Below are 22141 nucleotides of genomic sequence, written 5' to 3'. Positions count from 1 at the left end.
ATTAGGCACGTAGCAAGATCATCAGGCTGGCAGCACCTGTTTGGCCTCTCCATACTTTGGAGTAAACAAGCAGGAATCACTAGCCTTGGCAATCAGCCAAGAGTTGGAGCAAACAGCACGAGGTTTGGCAGCCAGCCAGGGCGCCATCTGGCTGGCTCAGCTGTGCTCACTTCCCACACTCATGGCCTTGATTCCCTCCATCTCACCCCTTTTTAGACATCAGGCTCTTTGTGGTCCACAAAACATTCCCTGGACCCATAGTGCACAGTAACAATACAGGAAACAAAGGTATGACTAACGATCAGGTTGTGCCTCCCAAGGTTAGGATGATCCACCTTAGGAATGGAGATGCTATCCCACCATTTATCTATGATCCATTCGAATTTGACTTTTGTCCAGGGTGATAGATAAGGGTCTAATTTCATTCTTCTACATGTGGAGATCCAGTTTTGTCAGCATCATTTGTTCAAGAAGCTGTCGTTCCCCAGTGTGTGTTCTTGGCACCTTTGTCAAATAGCAGGTGACTGAACATGCATGCACTCATGTTGGCTCTTCAATTATATTCCTTTGATCCATGTTTTTATGATGGTATCATGTTGTTTTTATGACTATAACTCTGTAATATAATTTGAAACCTGGTATGGTAATCCACCCAGCATTGTTCTTTGGGATCAGGATCACTTTGATTATCCTGGGTCTTTTGTGATTTCACACTAATTTAAGGATTTTTCTACTTCAATGAAGAATGCCATGGGGATTTTGATTGACATTTCATTGAATTTACAAACTGATTTTGGAGTGTGGTCATTTTAACAGTATTAATTCTACCAATCCATAAGCGCAGGAGGTTTTTCCATATTCTGGTGTCTTCCTCAATTTCTTTCTTCAAACATTTAAATTTTTCATTGTAGAGATCTTTAACGTCTTTTGTTGGGTTTATTCCTAGACAGTTTTTTGAAGGCTACTGAGAATGGAAGAGTTTCTATGAACTCTTTCTCCAATTGCTTGTTACTGGTAAATAGAAAAGCTAATAATTTTGTAAATTGATTTTGTAACCTGCCACTTTCTCAAAATGTTAATCATTGCTACAGGTTTTTCTGGTGAAATTTTTGGTGTTTCATACATAATATCATACCATCTTCAAATAGGGATAATTTGACATTTTTTTCCAATTAGTATACCTTTATTTTCCTTCTTTTGTCTTACTGCTCTTGCAAGAGTTTGGAGCACTATATTAAAAAGAGTGTGGATAGTAGCCAGCCTTGTCTTGTTCCTGATTTTAAAGGGAATGCTTCCAGTTTTTCTCCATTTAGAATGATGTTGGCCATGGGTTTGTTGCGTATACCTTTAATTATGTTGAGGTATGTTCCCTCCAGGCCAGTTCCCTCTAGGACTTTGAACATAAACGCATCTTGGATTTTGTCAAAGGCTTTTTCTGCATCTATTGAGATTACATGATTTTTTAAGTCAATTTAATTGATTTATTACATTTACTGCCATATGTATATTGAACCATCTCTGCATCTCTGGAATAAAGCAGAATGGATCATGATGGATGATCTTTTTCATGTGTCTCTGTATGAGGTTTCCAAGTATTTTATTGAGAATTTTTGCATCTATGTTCATTGAAGACATGGGTTTATAGTTTTCATTTTTTTTGTATCTTTACCTGGTTTTGGTATTAGAGAAATGCTGTCTTCATAGAAGGAGTTTCTCCCTCATTTAAGGAGTTTTGGGTGTAGATTTTCTTTAAATGTCGGGTAGAATTCTGCCGTGAATCTATTTGGGCTTGGCTTTTTTTTAGTCATGAGGTCTTTTTAGTTTTTTGTTTTTGTAACTAGGCACTTAGTGCTATGATCTCTCTTAAGACTGCTTTTAAATTGTCCCAGAGGATTTGTCCTGCCATATTATAATTTTCATTTAGTTTCAGGAATACTTTTATTTCTTTATAAATTACTTCTTCGATCCATCAGAGTTTCAACACTCAGGAGAGTTTTGTTTAATCTTCATGAATTCATGTAGTTTCTAGAGCTTCTTTTGCTATTGATTATAAGTTTTATTGTGCTGTGGCCTGATAGAATGCATGGAATTATTTCAATTATTTTATATTTGTTAAGGTTTGTTTTGTACCCTAGTATGTGGTCAATCTTAGAGAAACTTCCATGGGATTCTGGGAAGAAAGTGTTTTCTTTGGTGCTTGGGTGGAAAATTCAGTACATGTCTGTTATGTCCATTTGACCTATGGCATCATTTAATTCAGATGTCACTCTGTTTAGTCTTTGTCTAGTCAGTTGGCCTGTCTATTGGAGATACTGGAGTATAAAAGTTACTGTTACTGAGTTGGGGTTAATCTGTGTCCTAAAGGCCTGTAGTACTGTTTTTATGAAACTGTGCACACCAGAGTTTGGTGCATATATGTTCGTGAGTGTAATATATTCTTGGTCAATTTTTCCATTGATAATGTGTAAATTTGGTCACTCATGGTGTCCCACATTTCCTGCATATTCCATTCCTAATTTTTAAAATTTTTCATATTCTTTGCTTGAGAAGTTCAGTTATTCACCTTTACCATCTAGTCTTTATATTCTCTTTTCTACTTCATTTATTGTTACTGAAGCTTTCTCCTATCTCAAATTGGCCTATTGAGTTCTTCCCTTCCTTCTTTATTTCAGTCTGAGTTTTCTTCAGTATTTCTATGTCATTCATGAATTCAGCCAGAAGTTAATTCCTATCCTGTTTTAGTTCTTTCAGTTGTGTATTCTTTAAATCCTTTGACTTCTTTGATCATGTTTATGATTGTTCTTTTAAATTCTGTGTCCTAGGTTACCTCTAAGGAGTTGTCATTGTAGAACTATTCTAGATAGTGTATTATTTCAGTTATGATTTTTTTCCTTTTCTGTACTGTAGATTTTGTTTGTTTCTTGTGATTCTGATTTGAAACTGAGCCTTCCATTGTTGAGTTGAAGTTTGATTCTAGTTGTATTATTAATTTAGCCCGATTGTTTTCTGATTAGGCATGAAAAATTAGTTGGTTTAGGCTTCTGGTTCTCTTTTGATTTTATATTGGAAGGACCAGATGGATACAGGTAGACTACTCAGAAGCTCCCCACCGAGGGCGAAGCAGCCCTGGCTATGTATGCTCCTTCGGTCATCTAGAGGGATAGGGCCACAGTGGAGGGAGAGGATATGAGAAACAAATGTACTGGTCCCCACTGGCCAGCAGAAGAACATATGCCCTAGAGCAGTGAGAGGGACTGCAGATGGTCCCAAAGCATGAAGATGGGCATGGCTGGATTTGGGAAATTCACCCCTAGCGGCTGAGTCAAGCACTCTCACACAGTGCCAGAGGGACAAGTGCACAGGGAGAGGTAATGAGACAAGGATGTGTAGGCCCCTACTGGCCAGCAGAGAAGCATAAGCACTGGATCTATGAGAGGGGACTGCAGATGGTCCCAAAGGAGGGAGATGGTTGGGGGAGAATTTAGGGGGCTCAACTCAGGAGGCTCAGTCAGGAATTCTCATATAGTCTCAGCGGAGTGGGCATGCAAGGAGAGGTAATAGGATGTTCTAGTTTGTTTCTCCATTGCTGTGACAAAACATTTTGACCACTACCAACTTAGGGAGGAAAGGGTTTATTTGTCTACATCTCCTGGGTCACAGTTCATCAGGGATCCCAAGGTAGGAATTCAGGGCAGAAACCTGGAGGCAGGAGCTGAAGCACAGGCCATGGAGGAGTGCTGCTTACTGGTTGCTTCCCTAGCCCATGCTTAGCTTGCTTTCTTATCCAACTTAGGCCCACCTCTCCAGGGTGGCACCACACACCATGGGCTAAGCCCTCCCACACCACTCAACAGTCAAGAAGATGCCCCACAGAGATGGCTACAGGCCAGTCCAATGGAGGCAATTCCCCAATTGAGGCTCCCTCAGCCCAGGTGTGTCAAGTTGATGCTAAAGCTATCCAGCACAGTAGGCTTTTGTCTGTGTCCTATGAGAAACACGGAGCTGTGAATGGAGAGCAAGTAAGTGTTTGCCAGAATGTCAGTGCGCATCTGGAGCAGGAAAGATGCCTTCAGGACCACAATGTTAGCGGTCATTTGCTCCATGTTCATGGAGATCTGTGGTCAGAGGAGACCCAGCTTGTCACCTGGGAGAGAAAAACATTACATGGCTGTTCTTGTGTTACAGAAGCTCAGATTTATTTTTATATGCGTGTATGTGTCTGTGTGTGTCACTATGTGCGTGGGGGGGGTTGGTGGGCGGGTGGCAGTGTGGCAGTATGTGTCATCTGTGTGTGATTGGGTCTGGCTTTGTGTGTGTCTGTGTGTATGTCTTTGTGTGTGTGTGTGTGAGTCTGTGTGTCAGTGTGTGTGTGAGTCTGTGTGTCAGTGTGTGTGTGAGCCTGAATCTTGGTCTCTGTGTATCTGTGTGTCTGTGTCTGTGTGTCAGTATGTGTGTGTGTGTGTATGCCTGTGTGTGCCTGTATGGGTCTGCATGTATGTGTGTGTCTGTGTGTGTGAGAGAGAAAGACTGTGTCTCTGTGTCTCAATGTGTGTCTCTATTTCTATGTGCTTGTATGTGTGTGTCAGTGTATGTGTTTGTGTGAGTGTGTCTGTGCCTGTATGCATATATCTGTGTGTGCATTTGTAAGTCAATATCTGTGTGTGCATTTGTATGTCAACATCTGTGTGTGTGTTTGTGTGTCTATGTGTCTATGGTATGCCAGTGTGTGTCTGAGTCAGTATGTGTGGGTCTGTGTGTGTTTGTTGACTGTGTGTATGTATCTGTGTGTATGTGTCTATGTATGTGCAGGTGCCCTTGGAGGCCAGAGGAAGGCATTGGTTCCCCTGGAGCTGTAGTTACAGGTGCTTGTAAGCTGACCAATGTGGGTGTAGGGTATCAAACTCAAGTCCTCTGAAAGAGCAGCAAGTGCTTTTAACCACCAGCCCCTGACTCTGGAAATTTAAGAGACTTTAAACTTCACCATCCACACTGAAAGGAAGGGACTCCAAAGACCTGGAAATTCTGTGCATCCAGGGACCCTCAGCCAACCAGACCAGCCAGTTAATATTTCCTCTATCCTGAGTATCACTAAATAGAAAGCCCTGCCCACTGAGGCTCAGGTTTTGGTCTTTTTGTCCAACCTTATTGTTCTCCTGTTTAATTCTGAACTGATTGGTGGTTAGGGGCTGTATTAGTTCCATTTCTAGTTGCTGTGGCCAAATACCTAACAAGAAACTACTTAAAGGAGGAATGGTTTATATGGGCCCAGAGGATGCAGTCCATCATGGTGGGGAAGGCACAGCAAGCAGGAGTGTGAGATAGTTGTCAAAGTGCATCTGCAGTCAGAAGACAGTTATCAATGAATGTACATGCTCAGCTCCCTTTCTCCTTTTTATTCATCCCAGGACCCCAGCCCAGGGTTTGGTGCCGCCCACATTCAGGTGAGGCTTCTTCAATTAGCCCAGTCTAGAAACTCCCTCACAGATATGCCCATGGAGGTGTGTCTCCAAGGTGATTCTAGACCTTGTCAAATGGACAGTGATCAGTATCCATCAAAATGCCATTTCTGATTTGAGAGAAAAAAAATCAAACAGATCATTATACTAACTGTACATTTCCTCAGTAAGAAGTATGTAAATTTCTGGAAGAAGTGACACCAAGAAATGTGTGAGTGTTTTCCAGAGTCTACAACATTTGAATTTAGCTGGATAATGAAATGGAAATGAAGGAGAAAAGCAACAGGGCAAGGTTGTTTTGGTTTTGTACTGGAGACTTAACTCTGGGTAATATACACACTAGGCAAGTGCTCCATCACTTACTTAAACTTCAACTCACTTTTCCTTTGGGTTTTGTTTTGTTTGAGACAGGATTTTTTGTAGCCTAGGCTGTCCCTGAACAGCTTAATCTTCCTGTCTCTGTTTCCCAAGTATTGGGATTACGGGCAGCTTTATTTCCTGTTTATTAGTGTTTTGTTTCAATTGGTTTGGTTTGGGTTAGGTTTTGTTGAGACAGGATCTCACCATGTATTCCTGGTTGGCCTGGGACTTGGTATGTAGACCACATTGTCCTTGAACTCACAGAAGTCAGCCTGCCTCTGCCTTCTGAGTGCTTCAATTACAGTCATGTGCCACCATGCCCAGCTTTCCTTCTTGTTTTGAGATAGTCTCACCAAGATGTCTGTGCTGACCTTGAACTCATTCTGAAGTCCAGACTGGCCTTGAACTTTTTATCTTGCTGCCTTGGCTCACAACTAGCTGAGATGGGAGGGCTGTGCTACAAAGCACAATTTGAGATAAGAATTTTAGCGGAGGACACAACATCAGCAAAGAACCACAGCACACCAGGGCTCTACTCAGAGAAGTGCAGACAGCCTCATATGACCAGGGTGGTATCGGTCATATGCACATGAGTTGATACGTAGGTCTTGGTCTTCAGTGTAAAAATTAGGCACAACACTCATAAATACTTGAGTGTGTGTGTGTGTGTGTGTGTGTGTGTCCACAGGAATACAGAGGCCAGAGGGCAACGCTAAGTTTTCTTTTATTACTCTCCACCTTAATTTTTAAGATAGGCATTCTCACTGGACCTGAAGCTCACCAATTTGGAAAAACTAACTAGCCAGCAAGCTCCAGAGATCCTCTTGTCTCTACTTCTCCAGTGCAAGGATTACAGGCACCAAAATGAATTTACCATATGACCCAATTACACCATCCCTTGGCATATACCCAAAGGACTCATCCTACTGTAGAGATACTTGTACATCCATGTTTGTTGCTGCTCTTTCTACAATAGTTAAGAAATGGAAACAGTTAAATGTCCCTTAACTGATGAATGGATAATGAAAATGTGGTACATTTACACAACAGAGCTCTAATCGGTGGTAAGGAAAGATAAAATCCATCTTACCCCAGTCAAGCTGGCTAAGATCAAAGGAACAAAAACCACTAAATACTATTGAGAATGTGGAGAAAGGGTAACACTCATTCACTCCTGGTGGGATTGCAAACTCCTGCAACTACTGTGGAAAACAGTGTGGAGAACTCTTAAAAAACTAAAAATGAATCTGCCACATGATCCTTTTATGCCACTTTTTAGCATATACCCAAAGGACTCATCCTACTGCAGACATACCTGTACATCCATGTGTGTTGCTGCTCTCTTCGCAATAGCTGAGAAATGGAAACAACCTAAATGTCCCTCTGCTGACGAATGGATAATGAAAACGTAGTACATTTACACAATGGAGTTCTACTCAGCAGTAAGATGAGATTAAATTATGGAATTTCCAGGTAAATGGATGGTGCTAGAGAGTGTTATACTAACTGAAGTAACACAAACACAGAAAAGCAAGTGATGTATGTTCTCCCTCATTTGTGGGTTGTAGCACCAATCCCTAATATGTGAGTATATATCCTGATATAACACCAGGAGTGAGGAACGTGGAAAGGAAATATGGGGGTAAAGGAAAAGAAAGAACCTGAAAGAAGGGGAGAGGTGGGCCAAGTGGAACTGGAAACTTTCTGCCTGAAGTTTAACTCCCATAGTTCTGGAGGACACTATGCAAGCTGCTAAGGGAGAAAATCAATCAGTGGTTCAACCCAGCTCTAAAGCCTAATAACCATTATGGCCAGCAGAGCATGCTACCTCTACTGGTGCATTAGTGGCACTGTTATCTGGGGGATAATCAACAGTTATCGAACTGAACTTAAAGTCTGCTCAATGGGAGTGAATGCACTGGTGGCACTGTAAACACAGTCAGATACACATGGCTGAAGAGGTTGTGGATCCTACAGAAAACCCTATCTTTCTCATATCTCTAAGCAAATTTCTTACCATATGCTAAATATGGATCCCTATATTTACAGACAAGTATACCATATACCACTCATCAAAGAAACTTCCTTGAACAGATGGAGGTTACTGCAAAACCCCACAACTGGTCCTAGGTGACATATCTACAGTGGAAACCTCTACTAGTTTTCTCTTTACCCCCCCCCCCCCATCTGCTATGTTAGAACATGGAGTGGAGAGAGAACTAGTATACCCCTCAACTCTCACCAGTGAAGCCTCCTTATACAACAGAGTGTGATGTACAGAAAAGGCCACAACCGGCCAGGTTTTAAAGAGTACAAGACTGCAGAGTGTATGTCCCTGGGTAGGACTCCTATGTCAAAACTTTTCCACCCATGGCTTAGGGACCATTGTGGAAGAGGGGGTAGAAAGACTGTTAGAGCCAGGGTTGGTACATGAACATGGGGAGGCAGAGATTTCAAGCCACTGGAAGCTTGCACACATGAACTTATGGCAATGGTGATATTGAGCACAGGATCTATGCCAACTCAATCAGACAAGGGCCCATAGTGGAGCGAGAGAAATGGGTAGTGGGTCAGCTCTACTCTGGAACTACTGGAGAGTGATCATTACTGGGTGAGGGAGAGTAGGCCATACCAACAATCTCTAGATAGGCTGACTAGACTCCAGTGAGTGAATTTTCACTGAAGGACATCTGGGTACAAATGTTTGATTGGATAGGACTTAACATGTAACCAGAATACATAAAGTCCAGTGGGGGGCAGGGAGGGGACACGAATAGGGGAGGGACTCAAATTTGATTAATTTTTCATACTGTTGAATGAAATGTACAAAAGCTCAATAAAAATTTTAACAAAGGAAGTGGAGACTATATTGATAACTAAAATAGCTATTTGTTAAGGATACAAAAGAGATCTATTATATAAAATTCAGAAAAACTCAATAAAATACACTTAAAAATTACTATTCAATTGTTGAAATACAGTCACCTTACTTTCCACTTAGAATAATAACTGACTCTGCCTGCGCATGGTATTATGTACCTGTAATCCTGTGATCCCAACACACAGGAAGCAGAGGCAGGAGGAATGCCACAGGGCTGAGGGCAGCTTGAGTTTCAACCCAGTCTGGACTACACAGAGATTAACGTTCTTAAGGAAACTTGTACAGTAGTAGGTTTCTATATGACTTTTTCAAAAGGCCTTTAGTGTGAGTTATCCCTCCCCATACTCTGTCCTCTAATCTACTCACCTATCCCCAACCCCATTTAACTCTTTCTGTTCCATGACTCCCACTTTATATCACTGCATTCTATCTCATCTCCCTTGAAAGCATCTCCTATGGCCACTTACGAGTTTTCTGATGGGTTATTTCAAGTGGAACACACACATCTGAAGATTCAAAGTTAGTACCTACTTATGAGAGAAATGTCATGTTTCTCTTTCTGGGTCTGAGTTCTGTCATCAGAGTGGTTGTTTCCAATCCTATCCATTTATTTGTGAATTTTATGATTTCATTTTTCTTTTTTTCTTTCAGCCATTTATTTCACTTACAGTTTGTGTTCAATGCAAATCAATTCCATAATGTGAGATGTTACTATGAATAAAAGCATAAATACAGCATTCCAGGATGAAGCAGGATAGAGTGTTCATTCACACACAGAAGCTTTGGATCTGTGAGATCTACGGTTCCCATGTGGGTTTCTGTCAACTCTCACCATCAAAGCTTCCTCATGCAACAGAGGGTGATGAACACAAAAGGCCACAACTGACCAAAGTGCAGCGAATGAGACTGCAGAGAATGAGTGCACTGCTCATGCAGCAAAGCTGTGTTCTTATCAAATTCTTTGATGTATGTGGAATACATTTTTAAATATGGTCCCTTCTTTACAAAGGTATAGCAATTCTTTGTTCTTCAGTCCAGTTCAACATTCTTTCCTCCAGTTCCTTCATGAGATCCCAGTTGAGTTCACAGAGCTGAGGTAAATAGTACAGGATCTGGTTTAGGGTTTGGTCGTCAATCACTGGCTTCCCAAGTTGCCTGGAAGCATGAGCCACAGCATCCTGAAAAATCCTGTTTATCTTCCAGCAGGTCTGGCTCTCCTTTACTGGACTCAGAGCTGACATCATCTTCATCAGAACTGCTGATGGCTGTATCATCAGATGGCAGGTCACCAAGACCAAGATCGAGATCATCTTGTCCTTCCTGGGATGCTCCAGAACTGGAACACTGATGCCTATCTAGGTTCAAGTTGCAGCTGGCCATCTGGAGCTTCATAGGGCTCTTCCACCTCATAAACATTTGCATCAGTATCCTCCACACTGATGCAATTCTGCCATTCCAACTCTGGGGTTTTCCCTCCAGTCATAAGAAATGGTAAATTCTCATACTCGGGTATCTCCTCATAATGGCGTACATTTTTATACTCTGGTGCACTGTCATTCATAATAGAGTCTCAGGGCACCTGAGAAGATGAATCCCTGGAGAGCACCTGGCCATCCAAAGACTCAGCTCTCTGACCATTTGCTGCACTGGTCTGATCCCAAGACTTCATCTTCTGAGATTCAAGGCTGAAATTGTCTGCAGAATATGCCTTGATGGTTTTGCTTCTCTTTCCTCCTATCAGCAAACCATGCCAATCACTTTCAAGCCCTTTCTGCCCTCTGCTGAGCACATGTCCTGTGGTGACATCTCCATGCTGGCTACTTTGGATAAGGTGATACACTTCAAGGATTCTGGGTTCCCTAAAAAGGGTAAAATAGGAAGAGGTAATTTCCATACAGGCTTTTCTGAAATTGGTTTGGGGTTATCAAAGGATGATGATGTTATACCATGGTTTAGGGGACACAAAGGTTGAAGGTGACTTTGTACATTCTTCTCTGAATTTTTTTCTTCACTTGAAGAATAAGAATTTTTCTCCACAAGTTCATCAGAGGCAGCTTTTTAAAGCATTCCTGAAGCAGGCAAGCTGTGTATTTGAGGTTTGGGGGGAACAATTTTTGAGGAAGATTCCTTTTGCATCTGAGGGACTGAGGATCCTGGGTTACACATAGTTGGCAGATGTGTGTTGCAAGTTGATTTGACCTGCTTAGGCAGGCTCAAAGACTGAGCACTGGATCTCATAAAGCTGGTCCCTTTCTCCACAGTAGGTAATGTACTAGAAGCATCTTCTGTTGAGCTGTCTGAACTGAAATTAGAGTCTGTATCTAAAGATGTCACTTCTTCAAAGGAAGATGTCTCATGACACACAGCTTTCTTAGAATAGCCTCGTCTGCCACTGTTTGACTCCCTAGTCGATTTCCTTTTATTCCTTGGCTTCATTTTGTTCACTTGCTCCTGGTTATAGAAAACATTCTGATGAAGAACACCGGCTTTGTTGTTTTCAAACTATCATCCGTTAGACAAGCAGAGCTACTGTTTGAAGTCTCTGGTTCTTCAGCACTTTGATTTAGGAGTATCTACATTCTTTTGGCAAAGTATCAGGCAGTGTGCATCTTTCTGGGTTTGGGAGTTGGAAATCTTGAGGTATGAGGTAAAAAGGGAATTTCTAAAGGCCGAAGATCTCCGGCTTCTGTCGCCTCACCAATTCCATGTGAAGACACCAAAGTCCTCGTTTTGCCATCTGGTTCACATGAATGGACGTGACCACTGCTGTTTTCACTGTCATCCCGACAAGTCTCAGGATTTTGAGATTCATCCCTAGGAAGCTCTTGGTGGCAGCTGTGATGAGGAGGAACTTTTTCAAAACTGGACAGGGAAGGTGACAAACCTGCAAATTCAATTCTGAACCACCTGCTGGAATTGCAGTCACCATTCGCTTCTGGGTTGTCTGGGGAGCTGTGCTTCCTCGGGGCACAAGGTGATGTCTGCTGTGTTAAAGCCTCTTTGAGCTTCTCTTCTAGCAAGCTGGCCTTTAAAATCACTCTGCTCATTAATTTTCACCATGTGAATCCCATTTACTCCCACTTTTTGCAAAGAGGACTCATCGTTTTTGTTTTCTAAATTTTCTTTCATTCCCAGAGGATCTAAAACAAACTGCTTTACACAGTCTCTGTATTCCCAGGCTTATGAACTGCAGGAGGTTGCTGGTAAAATATAATCATCGTGTGGACCCCCAGCATTTTGCTGACTGCTTAGCACCTGAATAACAGCCTGTCAGAAATTTTGGTTTCCGTGCAATTGCTGGTTTGGTTTTCTTTGTTAACGGAGAAGCACTAGCATTCACGGTGTCCGGTTTAGGTGCAATAGGACAGGGAGCTGGCTTATTATTTGCCACCGCAAACTTTGGCTTGGAGCCAACGGTGGCTTCTTAAGCTTCTCGGCGGAAGTCATGGTTGCCCCGTGCCACTCGCGGCCCTCAATCCAAGGTTCCCTTTCTGTCCATACTCCCCAGAAGGGAAAAGCTCCCGAGGCGCCCGCATTCTGTCCGGTGCCTCAGCCGCACAGCCCGAGCCTCACAAAGGCTCAACACCGGCTCCGGAGACCCTCAGGGCTCCAGGGCGCCTGCGGCAGGTGAGAGGTGAGCTAGCACAAGCGCTGCCCCGCCCCGCCCGGGCCAAGCTCACCGCCGCCTCCTTGTTCACACTAAGACTTCAAAACCTTGTACTGAAAACACACCATGGTGCCGGGTGTGGTGGCGCACACCTTTAGTCCCAGCACTCAGGAGGCAGAGTCAGGTGGATCTCTGTGAGTTCGAACCAAGCCTGGTCTACACAGCAAATCCAGGCCAGCTGTGGATACAGGGAGACCCTGTCTCAATAACACCAAAAGAAAAAAAAAACCACAATCTCTAAAGAAAACAGGCGTGATTGATGAAATGTCAGAAACTTCAGCATTCAGGACAATGGAAGCCAGAAGGTCAAGAGTTCAAGGTCGTCTTCATCTACACTGTGAGTTTGAGGCTAACCTGGGCTACCTGAGACCCTGTCTAAAAAAGTATAGTGTCTCTCAATTCCTTCTAGCCAAATATCTGGTATTCAAGAATGGTACGGCTTGTTTCCTCATATAATGTGAAGAATGCTGTAAGCAAGTATAAGATGTAACATTAGCTAGTGTATCCTCTGGTGGGGAGGGTAAATTTAAAGTTTGAAAAGGAAGAAATACATTTGGAAATAACTTTCCTGTTGTTCATCAGGACATAAGGACAGGTGACTGGGTAGCATGATGATAGAATTCCACTAATCTTATCCAACACTGTGTTCTTCTTGGGTCTATAAAACAAATAGATGGTAACAAAGCTGTTGGAACAGTAAAGGAACACGAAGAACCCTACAAGCAGAAGGATGCTGTGGGTGGCTTTCTTTTCAGAAGATGACTGGGAAGTAAGGCTGGAACTGTGGACATGCTCTGTTCTCCTTCTATGTCTGAGCAGGAAATTCACCATGTAGAGGCTGGTCCACATCATGAGCACCACAAACAGGATGTCTCTAATCATCATGGCACTTAAAAGTGACACTGTGGTGTAATACCGAACTTGGTTTCTTCCACAGTATGTATAAGAATATCTAGAATCAACAGTGAGGTTGATTTGGGCCTTTACATTTTCAATCATGGGAAAATAGAGAAATATGTTGATAATCCAGATGAAAAGGAAAGATGGAAAGATGCATGAGGCCAGCTTAGACTTGAGCCATGCCCACCTGGAATGACTGGAACTGACAGTTATGGCCTGAAATACACTCAGTAGTGAGATGATGCAGATAGAAAGACCCCTGGTAACGCTGTATGCATACAAAACTGCCTTACAGCCTGCATCACGGAAATAAAGTCTTACTGCAAAGGAGGACATGACATCTGGTAACAGCCTGAACACGATGCTCAAAACATTGACAAGTGTCAGATGTGCAAAAATCATATCTACAGGCCTCCTTGGGTGAGTTTGAGTTAAAAAGGTGTACAGGTATAATATGAAGAGCAGCAAGTTTCCTATCAATCCCATGAAAATTTCTGATATAAGGAAAATCCCAGAAATTGGGTCACTTAGAAACATTATCTTAATGAAGTTTTCAATATTCTGATTGGTCAGGCTAGAGCAACCAAATATAAATAAATGATATTGTGAAGCTAAAATGAATGGAATGTGTGGTTGAATATAATGATTGACAGATAAATATGAGTAGATTCTAGTAAGATGCACAGTCTGTGGTCCAGGCTCAGAGGTGACACTTCCACAGACTGGATTCCATGGACTTCTGAAAGCCTGGGAGTATAAAAGCAAGGGTTATAAAGAACTCAAATTCAAACAACTGACATAGTATATGAAGCAAGACAAATTATCCACACAAAAGGCAGATTTATATTGTATTTTATTATATTTGCATTTTATTAAGAGCATTGCCCTTGTACATTACCTGTAAGCCAATATATTTTAATTATTTAATATATTTTCATTTATAGGGAACATCATAAGATAAAATAGATGATAGATATATTTGTAATGTACATCCTTGGTTTTAACTCTGTTACACAGATCTTCAAGGACATTTACCTAACAGTTATCCAAGTACAGACATTTAGCGCCCCCCCCAACTCCACCCTGTGAATCAAATGTCAGTGTTTGGGACAATTGGTCCACATACTTTGGTAAAATGCCCCTGAAATGCAGTAGGTAGGAGCCAAAACTACAGCTAACTATCCTACAGCACCTTTTACAAATCCTAGCCCAGGAATTTTCTGACTCAAATAGCATTCAGGCCATGATGGAGATGTCTGATGTGATAAAATGTTGATGTGTCTTGTTAACTAAAGAATATTGTGAAATTCACATTTTAACATGACATTTTGTATGCCTTTATGAAAACATAGTTGTCACATCACAAATACAGTTAAAACGGTACTGGTATGTGCTGAGATATCAGACCTGGAAACTTTAGTTGAACCATAGAACTTGAAGTGTCCTGACACAAGGAACCAACGTTCCCCAGTCACTGGCTCATCCAGTGGCACAGAATTGAACATACCTCTTTGTGTACTAGAAGTACCGATACAGGACTTGGTCCTGGCTGTGGGCCATAAAGCTGCCATGTGACTCAGCTCTGGTTCTGCCGAGCTATGGGCCACAGCTAGTAACAGCCAGCCAGTGTCCAAAGGGGAACAATAGCTGTTGAGGCTCAGTTACATGTTCACCATTTGCAGGATGAAATCTGTATCCTTAGGGAGACCCTTATGCCAGGTTTGGCTTTCAGTTTCAAGATCCTAAGGGCAATGATACTGCGCAGGAACCAGGATGGATCCACACCCATGTAAGCCCCTCTTGACAAGACTGAAAACTGAGGACTCCTCTTACAAACCCTGTGGCAAACTTGTGACCCATCTCCAACATCACTTAGTCTTGACTAGGGAGGGCAACTAATCCACCCACATACTGAGTAAGAGGTTCTTTACATGCATAAACAGGTCTGGGAAGGCTAGAAAAAGCCTGGCCCCTTGTATGCACAGAGATCAATGCAAGGCTAAATACAAAATAAATATTGAGATAAACTGAAGAGAGACGTCTCAGGCTGCAGAGATATGTCCACGCTAGATACATCCTGAATGAAAAAGCTAGAGAAGTGCAGGCTGGAGACTGAGGCAGAAATGTGAATCTATGCCTGAAACTGAGTCTCCATGAATCTCCTGAAGTGAACAGATGGAGGAGGGGCCATCCCTACCACCGCCTTGGTGAGCAGAATAAAAGGAACATAAGAGTTTCCTTCTTGAACTTGGTACAGTCTTGCTGAAAGGCACGGCTAGAAAGAGAACACCCAGGGACAAAGTTCTCTACTGCCACTGTCTCTGAACCTTACTCGGGTCATGGCAGAGGACTATAATTCCTCTGCAGGTGAATGTGGAGACAACACACTGGGAAGACTCACATAAGATAATACAAATGAAGAGTGGGGGAAAGGGAAAAGTAAAAACTGGAGGATAGACACATACCTCCTGACAGATGTGCACAAATCAACATCGATACAGAAAAATAGGAGAAAGCAAAGCTACTACCACAACTCCAAAACTCCCAACAACTAAGCACCAGAAACCAAAGACAGCAAGAACTGATATAGCGCAAAATATTCTATGGTTCTACTTTTTAATGAATCAGTGACTACATATAGGACCCAAGCCAATGAGTTCACTGGAAATTGTTCTACTTTGCTTTCAATTGCTGTGACAAAACACTGACCAATATCAGCTTGGGGAGAAAAGGGTTTATTTGACTTACATCTTCCCAGTCACAGTTCATCAGGGAGCCCAAAGTAGGAACTCAGGGCAGGAACCTGGAGGCAGGAGCTGGAGCACAGGCCATGGAGGAATGCTGCTTACTGGCTTGCTCCCCTGATCCATGTTCAGCCTGCTTTCTTATACAAGACCTGCCCACAGGTGGCACCACCCAAAGCAGGCTGGGTCCTCTCACATCACTCAGCAGTCAAGAAAATACCCCATAGACATGGGCACAGTCCAGTCCAATGGAGGCAATTCCCCAGTTGAGGCTCCCTCAGTCAAGGTGTGTCCAGGTGACACTAAACCTATCCAGTACAGTTGACCCCTTGTCAACTTGACACACAAACACATCACTATTAAACCACAAGCTTTACATTTCTTATCCCTAAGGTATGATGGTAACAATATCACAACATAAGAACAGTACAACCTTAAAAGTTCCACAGTCCTTAAAAAAATCCAGACACTTAGAAGTTCAGTTCACATCTCTTTTAAAAGTCTTCTCTTTCTTATTTTGAGACTGGGTCTCCCTGTAGCCCCAGCTGGCTTTGAACTCACTATGTAGACCAGGTTGGCTTTGAACTCACAGAGATCTGCCTGCCTCTGCCTCCCAAGTGCTGGGATTAAAGGTATGTGCCACCACGTCCAGCTCTTTTAAAAGTCTTTTAAATGTGGGCTCCTGTAAAATCAGAAACAAGTACTGTCTTATTTCAAAATGGAAGAACTGGGCACACCTAAGCAAAACCTAAGTCAGTCCAGCAAAGTAGTTCATGTCTGTACATCTGGGATTCACTCATGATCTTCTGGGCTTCAAAGAGTTCCAGAAGCTCCACTTCTCTGGCTCTGCTGTCCACAGCTCACACAGCTCATCTCACAGACTCGAGATGGCTCCATTCCAAATCTGCTACTATCCTTGGTGGTCCCATGGTCCTGGCATCTCAAAAAACCCAGAATAGCCACTGAAACTGAGACTGCACCTTCACCAATGAGTTCTTCTGGCCTCTCAGGGTGCAAAGCCTAATATTCTCTCCATGAACTCTTCAATCCTGGGGTCTTTGCTGCAACTGAGGCTGAAATTACACCATTGGCCTTTCCTGGCCTCCTATGGCTCAGCTGCTCTCTGCAACCCCTTCACACTTTCAACACCACAACTACGCAGGAGACTCTTACACATTACTAAGTCCTGCTTACAGCTTGAGATAGAGACTGAGGCCCCCTCTAGACCATAACTTTGGTGTGCTTACCCTGAGAACATATTTACCAGAAGATTTTGCCATGGTGATCCTGGTCTCTTGTTACTTACCACGATTTTTCAGCCCCAGCTAACCAGCATCAATTGTCCCAGTAAAGCAAAGGTGGTTCTTCATGGTTCTGGTCTCTTCTTAGTCACAGCTGATTCTTCAGTCCCAGCCGACCAGAACCCAGATTCTCAATTCATGATATCACACAAACATCCCTGATAGTCCCTGCTTCCCTTTGAAGCTTCACAAGCCAGGCCTCTATTGCCCACAACTCTTTCAGCATAATTGTTCCAAGCGCCACAGTGACAAACTCTAAGCACTCGATGGTTTTTCCAGAATAATGTTCCAAACACTTCTACAATCCTCCCCCAAACACCAAGGTCAGGTCTGTCACAGCAATACCCCACAATTCTGGTACCAATTTCCGTTCTAGTTTGCTTTCAATTTTTGTGACAAAACACTCTGATCAATACCAGCTTGGGGAAGAAAGGGGTTATTTGGCTTACACCTTCCAGGTCACCATTCACCAGGGAGTCCAAGGTAGGAACTCAGGGCAGGAACCTGGGTGCAGGAGCTGGAACACAGGTCATGGAGGAGTGCTGCTTATTCGCTTGCTCCCCTGGCCCATGCTCAGCCTGATTTCTTATACAATGCAGAACAACCTACCTATGAGTGGCACTGCCGAGAGTGGACTGGGCCCTCCCACATCACTCAACAATCAAGAAAATATCCCATAGACATGGGCACAGGCCAGTCCAATGGAGGCAATTCCCCAATTGAGGTTCCCTCAACAGAGGTGTGTCAAGTTGATATAAAAGCTATCCAGAACAGAAATCAACTCAAGACACGGACAGCAAAGTTAACAAAGTGGATGTAATGTTCATCAATTTGAAGAAATTGTTAAATTTGAGGGAAATTCAGCAAGGTAATTAACACTGAAACAAACACTTAGACCTAATGGAGCTGACCAGAAAAGTCACTTAATGGCATGCCCTAGTGTGGCGTGCACACCACCTAGTGTGGTGGTGCACACCTTTAATCTCAGCACTCAGGAGGCAGATGCAAGTTGATCTGTATGAGAGCCAGGCTAGCCTGATCCACATTGTCAGTCCAACACCAGCCGAGGCTACAGGGAGACCCTGTCTCAGTCTTAAAAATTGTCAGGGGAAATGCCAACTCACCTACAAGGATAAACATGAGAATGACATCAGTTTTCTTATCAGCAGCCTTGAATCCAGGGAAAAATGACATATTTCAAGTCATTAAAAGAAGTAACTGTCAACTGTCAAAGTCTTCTCTTAAAATTTATGGTGATAAAAGAACATTTCAAGACAAGCACAAACTAAGGTCAGAAAACCAAACTGGCACTGCAGAAGATACTTAACTGAATACTGTACATATTCCTGACATCACAGAAAGAATTTATTGAGAGGAATGAATGAATGAAGGTACCTTGAAAATCAGTACCTTGCAAAGAATACACTCCTCACCCCTCTGTGAGATGGTGCCATTGTTCAAATGAAGGAGACGCAGCAGTATGATTAAATTCTGTAGAAAGCTATTGTTTTAAAAGATTATGTTATGAATATATATGACAATATATTTGGGTGTCTTAGAGATCTGAGAAATTTTCTAAATGACATAATTTCCTTTTAAGGCTATTAGAATTGTAGAAAATCATAAACATTCACTGCTATCATGATGGGAGTGAATCATTGGCCACAACAGATGCTAACACAGGAAAAGAAAGAAAATAGAAAAAAATATGCATGAAGGTGAAATGTAGTCAAGAAAAAACAAGAATGGAAATATAGTGATATTTGACAGGAAATATGAGATGAAAATCAGATAAAAGCCACACTCTTAGAAAGGAGGCTGGGGAAGGGGAGTAGGGGAAAGATCTTCATACCTCGTTCTCATTCTCAGGACTGAGTGGTTTGGAATCCTTACAAAGCAGACTGCACCCCACAGACAATGAGGCATCTTAGAAAGGCTTCCCATAAGCAGCCATGGCTAAATCATGGGCAGAACGACAGGACTTTTCTTCCCAGTAGACATAGATCACCTTTGATACCTGTGACTTCAACTACCTTGTTTTTGTTTTTTGTTTTTTGTTTTTTGTTTTTGTCTATCCTTTTGGGACACACAGAGGAACATTAAGTTACTCTTCCAGTTTTAAAATGAATCCTCTAGTAACCTAATTAAGCTAACTAGACAAAAGTGCATTTTAGAGCATATGTTTTCCCAAGCTAACCTACCTCAGAAAGTTAACTTCAAGATGGGCAAAGTCATTAAAAGTTAGTTATACAATGCCTTTGAAAGTTAGTTTTTATTGCAGCCATTGAAACAAGCTGAGCACTGATCTGGACCCCAAAGAACATGCTCACTGGTCCACTGGAGATGATTGTGTTCCCTGCCTTTACAGCACTCTTTAAGCTTCTTTGTGCCCCATGGTATACATGCTGCCAGGCTGTGAGTTTTGTATTTCCCTACTGTATAGGAATTAGTCATGGTTGTAGTACATGTCGTTTGATGGATATTCTTGTTTTAAAATTCTTTGCTATAAAATGAGGCAATTGTTTCTCTAATAAATTGTGTTGCTAAGAATTCCTGCATAACACAAACTGAAAGAGCAAAAATAAGTATGAAATTATACATAGTCCATGTTAATAGAATATTGCAAATAACTCAGTATCTTACATGTACGCTAACATTAGTGTATTCTTTCCTCTCCTCCTGAGTCACACATCCCTGATTACTTCATATAGCCTTCAATATTTAGGTTTAAGGCCTATGCATACAATTCACAATTTAGGGACCTTTTTTTTCAACTTTAAGTGAATGGTATCATACTTTATAAATTCTTAAGGAATGTAAGTGATTTAAGCAGTTAAATTTAAGTAATGTAATAATGAATTTTTGCACTTGTAGGAACCTATTTTTTATTTTATTTGATATTTTTATTTTATGTGTATGAATGTTTTTCCAGCATGTATGTAAGTACACCCATGTGGTGCAATGCCCAAAGAGGACAGAAGAAGGTGCTGGATCCCCTGGAACTGGAGTTAACTGTTGTTAGCCACCATGTTGGTTCTGGAAATGGAATCCGGGTCCTCTGCAAGAGCAATTAGTGCTCTTAACTACTGAGCCATCTCTCCAGCCCCGTAGGAACCTATTTTTGATGACTTCTTTAACTCACTTTTTCCTACTGAATTGTGTTTCATTTCACAAATATACCAGAAATTCACTGAAGACCTCACAATTTAGCAACCAAATAAATACAAAACAACTTTTTGGGTTTGATGTTTTTTTTTATTTTTACAATGTATTTTTAAATTTTTTGTGGATTTTGTCTAAAATATATTTAGACCCCTCCCCCATCTGCACCCACCCATAGCTTGCCCATAGGATTTCATGCATTCTGACATATATGTTAAGGTCTATTGAGTCAAGGTTTTGTACCCAAATGTCTCTAAAGCTGGAGTTTATCTACTGGAGCCTGTTCAGTCTATCTAGTACCACTCCCTTAAAGAATATCAGCTCTCCCTCATCCAGCAGAGATAAGCTGCCAATAGTTCCTTGGCTAAAGTTGGGGCCTCCTGCCCATTTCCCCAGTTCTATGCTAGTTTTTATCTGATTGGGTTTACATGGGTCTTATGCATTCTGTCACCATTTGCTATAAGTTCATATGATCAAGTTCCCAGGAGTCTGTAAGACTCTATTTCCTTATGGTCATGTACCAACCTTGGCTCTTACAATCTTTCCACCTCCTCTTCCATAATAGTCCCTGAGCAATGGCTGGGTGAGATTTAATATAGGCATTCTATCCATGTTCTCTGCAGTCTCTTATTCTCTACACTTTGGCCAGTTGTGGACTTCTGTGTTCATTGCCCTCTGTTGCATGAGGAAACTTTGCTGAAGAGAGTTGAGAGATGCATTAGTACTCTTTCTACCACTTGGTCCACTATGAGCCATAGGTTCTAAAAAATATCATGTAGCTGAAATTGCATGCACTCATGTTTGAGTCTGCAATTATGTTCCATAGATCTATGTGTCTGTTTTGTCTGTTTTTCTGTGAGTACCATGCTGTTTTTATGACTATAACTCTTCAATATAGTTAGAGATCTAGTATGGTAATCCCCTCAGCATAGCTCTTTGTCATCAGGGTTGTTCTGTCTATATGGGATCTTTTGTGATTTCAAATGAATTTTAGATTTTTTTTCTAATTCTGTGAATAATGTTATGAGGATTTTGACTGGCATTGCACTGAGTCTATATATTGCTTTTGGTAGGGTGGTAATTTTCACAATATACTCTTCCAACCCATGAACATGGGAGGTCTTTCCATCTCCTGGTGTCTTCCTCTATCACGTTCTTCAAAGATTTAAAAATTTCACAGTAGATATCTTTAATGTCTTTACTCAAGTTTATTATAGCTATTTTTTTGAGGCTATTGTGAATGGGAGGGCTTCCATGAACTCTTTCTCCGATTGCTTGTTATTGGTATATAGAAACACTACTGTTTTTGTAAAATGATTTTGTAACCTGCCACTTTGCAGAAACTGTTGATCATTCCTGGAAGATTTCTGGTGGAAGTTTTGGGATCTCTTGTGTATATCATATCATCTGCAAATAGGGATAATTTGGCCTCTTCTTTTCAACATAATACCCACTTTCCTTTTCTTGTCTCATTGCTCTACAAGGGTTTCAAGCACTATATTTCAAGTGGAGAGAGTGGACAGCCTTGTCTGGTTTCTGATTTTAACAAGAATACTTCCAGTTTTATCCATTTAGAATGATGATAGCTGTGGATTTATTGTACATAGCTTTAATTATTTTGAGGTCGGTTCCCTCCAGTCCAATTTCCTCTAGGACACTGAACATAAATG

At 41.8% G+C, this 22141-nt stretch overlaps 1 protein-coding gene and 1 pseudogene across 1 annotated transcript; both read right to left on the bottom strand.

Moving 5' to 3' along the window:
* Positions 1-12162, bottom strand: part of LOC103732432 — a 16504-nt pseudogene extending 4342 nt beyond the window's left edge.
* A 694-nt stretch (positions 12163-12856) lies between these two features.
* On the bottom strand, positions 12857-13801 carry LOC103732430 (vomeronasal type-1 receptor 4-like). Its single transcript, XM_008831008.1, has one exon. It carries the CDS (start codon positions 13799-13801, stop codon positions 12857-12859), a length of 945 nt encoding a protein of 314 aa, XP_008829230.1.
* Positions 13802-22141: the final 8340 nt, after the last annotated feature.

This window comes from Nannospalax galili, unplaced genomic scaffold (genome assembly GCF_000622305.1).
Source record: "Nannospalax galili isolate Female #2095 unplaced genomic scaffold, S.galili_v1.0 scaffold835, whole genome shotgun sequence".
In the NCBI taxonomy this organism is placed as follows: Eukaryota; Metazoa; Chordata; class Mammalia; order Rodentia; family Spalacidae; genus Nannospalax; species Nannospalax galili.
The sequence above is the reverse complement of the archived record's forward strand: the minus strand, read 5'-3'. Positions and strand labels throughout refer to the sequence as shown.

Coding starts and splice junctions, on each gene's coding strand:
- LOC103732430 (XM_008831008.1), bottom strand. CDS start 13,801: ATGTTTCTAAGTGACCCAATTTCTGGGATTTTCCTTATATCAGAAATT.